This window comes from Carettochelys insculpta, chromosome 1 (genome assembly GCF_033958435.1).
Source record: "Carettochelys insculpta isolate YL-2023 chromosome 1, ASM3395843v1, whole genome shotgun sequence".
Classification (NCBI taxonomy): Eukaryota; Metazoa; Chordata; order Testudines; family Carettochelyidae; genus Carettochelys; species Carettochelys insculpta.
In genome coordinates this window covers 1542964-1550765 of record NC_134137.1, presented here as the reverse complement: position 1 = coordinate 1550765, position 7802 = coordinate 1542964, and the positions used below count along the sequence as shown (strand labels likewise).

Sequence of the window (7802 nt, the reverse complement as noted above, 5' to 3'; positions counted from 1 at the left end):
CCAATACGATGGCACATTATCGGATGCTTTCAGAATCAGGAGCGGCGTCAAACAAGGATGCGTGCTTGCTCTGACATTTTTCGGGATCTTCTTCGCACTCCTCCTTAAACACACCTTTGGATCTTCAACAGAGGGCATCTTTTTGCACACAAGATCTGACAGGAAACTGTTTAATCTTGCAAGGCTGAAAGCTAACTCTAAGGTGCTGGAAGTCCTCATCAGAGATATGCTGTTTGCAGATGACGCTACTGTCATGTCACACACAGAAGACCAGCTTCAGAAACTGCTGGATCGGTTCTCCAAAGCGTACAAGGACTTTGGGCTCTCCATCAGCCTAAAGAAGACAAATGTACTTGCTCAGGACATTGCTGTTTCTCCATCAATCAGCATTAACATCTATACTTTAGAGGTCGTCCACGAGTTCGTTTATCTTGAGTCCACCCTCACTGACACCCTGTCCTTGGAGACTGAGCTAAAGAGGAGGATCGGAAAAGCAGCCACAACTCTGTCCAGACTCAGCGAGAGAGTGTGGAATAACAACAAGCTGTACACTCAAACCAAAATGCAAGTCTACAGAGCCTGCATCCTCAGCACCCTCCTTTACGGCTGCGAGACTTGGACCCTGTACGCCCTCCAGGAAAAGAGGCTGAACGTCTTCCACTTGCGCTGCCTCAGGCGCATCCTTGGAATACCGTGGAAGGACAGAGTGATCAACACCGCCGTCCTCGAGCAAGCTGGAATCCCAACCATGCACACCCTCCTCAGGCAGCGGCGGCTCCGCTGGCTTGGCCACGTCCACAGGATGAATGATGGAAGGATCCCAAAAGACATCCTGTATGGCGAGCTAGCCTCTGGCAAAAGACCACCTGGTCGCCCCCAGCTGCGCTACAAAGATGTCTGCAAGAGAGACCTCAGGGAAGTAGACATCAAGCCAGACAGCTGGGAGGAGCTGGCAGACGATCGCAGCAGATGGAGGCAGGAACTACACAAGGGCCTTCAGAAGAGTGAGATGAGGATCACACAGCTAGCAGAGGAGAAGCGAGCCCACAGAAAGCACAGCGAGGACCTGCCAGACACCCATTACGTATACAACAGATGCAGCAAGGACTGTCACTCTCATGTGGGTCTTCACAGTCACAGCCGACGCTGCAAATGAGGATGCCAAACTGAACTACGAAGGGCACGATCCATAGTCTACGTAGACTGAAGGATGCTGCTACTAGTGCCACCTTGAAGGGCACAAAAGACACAATCCTGTAAGAAAGGGACAACAGGTATGGGGATCCCCCCAAGGTGAACTACCAGGCAAGCTCCCTGTTCACTGCTCACATTGTTCGCTGTGGCTGCCTTCTTACAAGGCTGTGGCTGGTTAGACCCAGCTCAAGGCCTCTCCTCAAAACTGATCAGCCTTTGAAAGCCCACCTGGAAGAAAGCACTCCCAGTTCATATCTTGCAAACTTATCAAACTGCCAAGCACACTTTCAAACTGCCCAAAATGGTTTTAGTCCTTCCCCTAACTCTAGGGTCTAGCCAGTGAAATTCACAGGCAGCAGATTGAGAAAACAAAGTATTTCTTCTCAATCAGCATGTGGAAATCTTTGGCATTGGGTGTTGTGAAAACCAAAACTGTAACATGGCCCCAATAACATGTAGATGACATCATGAAGGATGGGTCAGTCAATGGCTTTTAGGCAAGATGAGTGAGATTGACATCCAAAACCTACGTTTTTCCCAACAGTAACCCTCTAGAACCTGCTCGCCTCCTGGAACTCAGGAGTCCTTGCAAGGTCTCTGTCGCACTGCAGAGCTGGTAACAAATGAACCATATACTTTAAATATTTAAATCTAGTCAAGCCAATGCCCTTAAAGTGACTTGCCACAAGCTGACACAAAATATTGACACAGTGCTCCAGGCAGGTAATTGCTAACTATGGACTGCAGAACCAACATCATCTCCACTCATATGGACTGTGGGAAGGGAAGAGAGGGCCAAGTGACATGGTGTGGCCTTGGGGAAAGGGGCAGAGCAGGGGCAGAGCCTTGATAGAAGATGTGGGCCAGAGGCAGAGTATTGGCAGAAGAGGTGAGGTGAAGGGCAGGCTTTCTATGACCTAGTTACCAGCAATAGCCACGGGGTGAGTAAATGAGTGGTGCATAGATCAATTGCCCAGTTTGTCACCCTGTCACAGTGCACTAAGGTCAGGAAAACGTTTATGTCTCTTTAGCAGCCTGGTGGGTCATTTAGGGAAGAAGGCCCAGCAGCATATGACCATCCAAATCTGCTAGGACCTCACTCTGAGAGCCTGGGCACCAGCGCGAGACTTTAGATCTCTGTGTCAGTAAAGTGCCTAGAACAGCTTGTCCCGGATCTGTCTGGTGATCATTCCATAGATGATGGGGTTTAGCATAGGGGGTACCAGGAGGTACAGGGTGGCCATGAGCACATGGACATGCAGGGGCACATTCTGGCCAAACCGATGTGTGAGGATGGCGAAGTCAGCTGGGATCCAGTAGACTAACAAGACACAGAGATGGGAGCCACAGGTCCTAAAAGCCTTTAGCCAGGTGTCCTTTGTGGGGAGCATGAAGATGGCCTTGAGGATCTGGATATAGGACAGAAGAATGGAAAATGTGTCTGTACTAAAAATCAAGAATGTCAACGCGAGGCTGTAGTAACTACTGATGCGGATATCGGCACAGGCCAGCTTCACCAAGGCCATGCCTTCACAGTATGTGTGGGGGATGATGTTTGATCTGCAATATGGCCACTGACTTGCCAAGATGAGACTGGGAATTACTAGCAGAATACTTCTCAACACTATGGCCAGGCTGATCTTGGACACCATAGGTTTGGTCACAATACTGGAATGTCGCAGGGGATGGCAGATGGCCACATAGCAATCGAAAGCCATGGCCACTAGGATCCCAGACTCCATCACTGCGAAGCACTGAATGAAGTACAGCTGGATGAGACAGGCACTGAAACTGATCTCCCTAGAATTGAACCAGAAGATGCTCAGCATTTTGGGAAGGACGGACGTAGAGAGCAAAAGGTCATTGATGGCCATCACACAGAGGAAATAGTACATGGGCTCATGGAGGCTCGATTCTCTCTTTACAATTAAGAGAATGGTGAAGTTTCCCAAGATGGCTATGATGTACATGGCGCAGAAGGGAATGGAGATCCAGACATGGGATGCCTCAAGTCCAGGAATCCCCAGCAGGATGAAGGTGGAGGGGTTGGTGAAGTAACTTGTGTTGGAATCTGACATGGCGTAGAAGAGAAGGTGTTTTACTCTGAGGCAGTACGATGTCTTCCACATGTACTGTACGTTTTCTGACTTCGTGTGTGTGCCCAGGGTCTTGGGTGATGGTCAAAGTACAAGTGCCTGGAAGGAGAGATATTAATATGAGACAGAACACAGAATCTAGAAAACTAGAACCAAAAAGGACCATGAGAGGTGATCGATCCCTATCCCCTGCCCTCACAGCAGGACCTAGCTCCAAAGAATCATAGACTTTTAGGGTGGAAAGGACCAACCCTACAGCAGGCTCCACCCTGGAGGGGGTCATCTCCTAAAGTAGGATCAGCCCTAATCAAATCATCCCAGACAGAACTTTGTCAAACTGGGACTTAAAAACCTCCAGAGATGGCTATTCCAGCACCCCTCTAGGTAACGTGTTCCAGTGCTTCATCGCTGTCCTGGAGAAATAGTTTTCCTAATATCCTACCTATACCTCCCCCACTGCAACTGGAAACCATTGCTTCTAGGCCTGTCATCTGCAACACTGAGAATAACCTGGCTCTGTCCTCTTCAGAGCCCCACTTCAGGAAACTGAAGGCTGCTATCAAATTGCCCCTCAGTCTTCTATTCTGCAAACTAAATAAGCCCAAATGTCTCAGTCTCTCCTCATGTCATGTGCTCCAGCCCCTTAATAATTTTTGTTGTTCCCTGCTCAACTCTCTCCAATAAATCCACACCCTTTTTTTTTTAACTGGTGTTGGGGGGCAGAACTAGACACAATAGTCCAGACGTAGCCTCCCCAGTGCTGAATGAAGGGGAATAAAAGGTAGGAATCATAGAATCATAGAACAATAGAGCTGGAAGAGACCTAAAATGCCATCAAGTCCAGCCCCCTGCCCTCATAGTAGGACTAAACCCATCAGATCACACTATTGACTCATATCCAGCCTCTCATCCCCAGGTCCTTTTCTGCTGCATTGTTACTTAACAAGTCAGTTCCCAGCCTGTAACAATGCTTGGGATTCTTCCACCCTGTGCAGCACTCTGCACTTGTTCTTGTTGAACCTCATCCGATTTCTTTTGGCTCAGTGCTCCAGTTTATCTTGGTCACTCTGGACCCTGTCCCGACCCTCCAATGTATCTACCTGTCCCCCTAGCTTAATGTCATCTGCACATTTGCTGAGGGTGCAACCCAACCCCTCGTCGGGGTCATTAATAAAGATGTCAAACAACACCAGCCCTAGAACTGATCATTGGGGCACTCCACTTGAAACCGTCAGTCAACCAGACATTGAGTCATTGATCACTATTGGGTGCGATCATCTAGATGAGAGGTGTGTAAACTGGGGGGCACGCCCTCTTGGGGGGAATGAAATTTCAAAAGAGGGGTGCGGCACAATCATCTCCCCCTACTCCTGTGAGGGCCTGCCACTGCCTCACCACAACCTCAGTCAGCTTACGCCCGCCTGCCTTCCTGCCTTTGTCTGCTGGCTTCATTTCCCATCCCCTGCCCTTGCCCCAGGCCATCGTGCCACAGCCTTTCTAGGCTACACTGCCCTGTGCTTCCAGCCCTCCTGCCCCTACGGAGCCAAAATCCACTGGGAGCACTGGGGGATGTGGGGCAGAGGCAGCTGAGTGGGGTGAGCTTCTATGGGGAGAGATCAGGCATCTTAATACAATGTAATTGTGTTGATTTTTGTTTTGTCCTTTTGTTTAACATAGCCCAGGAGGGCTGCAGAAAGGCCGGGGGCTGGCTGCAGGGGGGGAGCAGGGGGGAGAAGCTGTCTCTTTAAACAGTGGGGAGCTGTTGTGGGGTTTTTTTCCCCAAGATGGAGTGGGTGGGATGGCCTCTTCAAACATCAGGACAGAGTTTTTACACACGTATAAAGCACTCAATGTCTCACTAAACATTTTGCAATATGTTACTGTTTTTGTGTGAATATATTCACATTTCCATTGTTTTGGACTTTATTAGACAGGCTGGGGAGTCCTGGCTAATTGCTGGGCTGAAAAGGGGGGCCTGGCCTGAAAACGTTTGCTCACTTCTTCCCTGAGAGATGTTTATCTAACAGGTTTCCAGCCTGACGACAGTAGAGTCTACCAACAAAGCCAAAACCATAGAGAGCCACTTGTCCCGGGTGAAGCAAGTCTGCCACTCCCTAAACATCAGAAAACAACATTTTCTTAGTCAGAAAACGAATTATGAACAACTGACCCCATGGAAGTCAATTCCACAGGTGATGTTGTTCCTTGAAAATGTTGTTTCAGAAAAGACACAATTCCACAATCCAGAAAGGTGACAACTTTGTGTAAAGACCTGGGGGACATTTTCATTATCAAGAAAGATGAATTAGGAACAACTGACCATATGAAGGGCAATTCCACTGGGGATGTCGGTCCGTGCGTCAATAACTCCCTTAGGTCATGCTGGGGAAAAGCTCATCAGGAACCAGCAGAAAATAAGAGTGTGAATACTCATTATCCATCATTGTTCCTTAATGCAATGTGTAGGGTGCGAGAAGAGTTTGTAACCGTCTCATGAGAGCAGATCGACCCCTCTGTGAATCCTCAGGAGAATCTAAACAGACCAGTCTGTGCAAGGTGAAAGCTGCAAACTGCCATGGGAACAGCTGCAGAACAAGCCGCGCTTGCCAAGATTTCAAGGCTACACTGGCAGTAGGCCACCAGAGATAGTGATAAGAAATGCATAGGCAATTTTAGGCAATCTTATGTTAATGAGCTTAGCTTTATCAGCTAGGGTTAGGAGGCCTGTTACTGAGCCTCTCCCCGAGCGAAGCTCCGATGCGTCGGGTTTTCCCCCACTGGTGACTGCGGCGTCTCCGGGGCTCCCGTCTCGGGTGTCACGCGCTTTCAATAAACCAAATATAGCACTCGCCTTCTGGGTGCAGCCTCGTCTCAGGGGAACCCGAGCCTGGTTGGCTACACAATGAAAGCCAGTCAAAGAGCTCCATGGAATGGGCCATTCCCTACTCACTCAGCTGCTGAAAACGTGAGTGAGAAAATAAAAAGATTACTAAAACATGTTCCACGGAAAACATCCTTCTGCGAATGCAGCACAGGGAAAATACTTCAGTGTCATTGGTAGCATCTCAGTGGAAATATGTGCTTACTCACAGCAGTGACCAGAGCAATGACAATGTTCAGAGGCCAAAAGAATCCTGTGGAAAATAAACTGGATAGGTGCTCAGTTTCAGTCACCCTGTCTGTATAACGGTTATTGCAGATAGAAAGGGGATTTCCAAGACAGGCTGTGAGAATTGAGGAGTCTGCCAGATGTGGACAGCATGAAAAGTCTGCCACTGTTTAAAGAGACAAGAAAGGGGGCATATGACAGAGGAGACTAATACAAAAGATTAACACTTTATTAAGTATAAAGTATATTAGTATATTAAGAACAAAAGAAATCCTAAGAAAGGTTTAGGTTAATTCTTCGAGAGAGAAAGAGAATGAGTTAATGTCACAGAAAAAGTAGATGTTTTCAATAAATAGTTTTGTTTTGCATTTAGTAAAATCATAGAGTCTTGGAACACTAGACCTGGAAGGGACCTCAAAAGGACATTGAGTCCAGACCACTACCCTCACCTCAGGGCCAAGCACCATGTAGACAATCCCTGTAGATGTCTGTCTAACCTGCTCTTAAATATCTCCAGTGATGAGAGATTCCACAACCTCTGTAGGAAATTTATGCCAATGTTCAACCATCCTGACAATTAGGAAGTTTTTCCTAATGTCCATCCTAAATTTCCCTTGCTGCAGTTTAAGCACATTGCTTCTTGTCCTATCCTCAGAGGCCTAGAATAGCTTTTCTTCCTCCTCCTTGCATCAGAGGGGTGGCTGTGTTACTCTGTATCTGCAATAACAACAAGAAGTCCTGTGATGCCTTATAGATTAACAGAATTTTTGCAGCATCAACTTTCATGGGCAAAGACCCACTTCACCAGGTGTAACGGAATGGAGATTCCAGGTGCAGGTATAATCATGCAGACTCATGAAACAAAGTCAGTGCCCATCAATAGGAAGGCCAGAGCTGACAAGCTCAGTTCACTCAGGGAGGATGTGGCCCTCTTACAGAAGCTCCTTGGAAAACTCTTTTAGATGTTTGTAAACCACTATCATGTCCTGTCTCGGTCTTCTCTTTTCTAAACTAAACCCCAGTTCTTTCAGTCTTCCCGCAAATCTCATGTTCTCTAGACCCTTAATCAGTCTTGTTGCTCTTCTCTGGACCTTCTCCAATTTCTTCACGTCTTTCTTGAAAAGCGGTGCTCAGTACTGAGCACAATACTCCAGCTGAGGTCTTATTGCCGCGGAGTAGAGCGGGAGAATGACTTCTCGTGTCTTGCTCACAACACACCTGTTAATGCATCCCAGAATCATGTTTGATTTTTTTGCAACAGCATCACACTGTTGGCTCATATTCAGCTTGTGGTCCAGTATGATTGCTAGATCCCTTTTCACAGTGCTCCTTTCTAGACAGTTGCTTCCCATTCCATATGTATGAAGCTGCTTTTCCCTTATCCACAAGGCTCGTTATGCTAT

General features: G+C 47.7%; 1 protein-coding gene across 1 annotated transcript; it reads right to left on the bottom strand.

The window, feature by feature from the left end:
- Positions 1-2348: 2348 nt before the first annotated feature.
- On the bottom strand, positions 2349-3323 carry LOC142001683 (olfactory receptor 52E2-like). The gene has a single exon (XM_074977182.1). The coding sequence runs from the start codon at positions 3321-3323 to the stop codon at positions 2349-2351; it is 975 nt and encodes a 324-aa protein (XP_074833283.1).
- Positions 3324-7802: the final 4479 nt, after the last annotated feature.

Excerpts from the sequence above, each read along its gene's own strand:
- LOC142001683 (XM_074977182.1), bottom strand. The coding sequence starts at position 3,323 with ATGTGGAAGACATCGTACTGCCTCAGAGTAAAACACCTTCTCTTCTAC.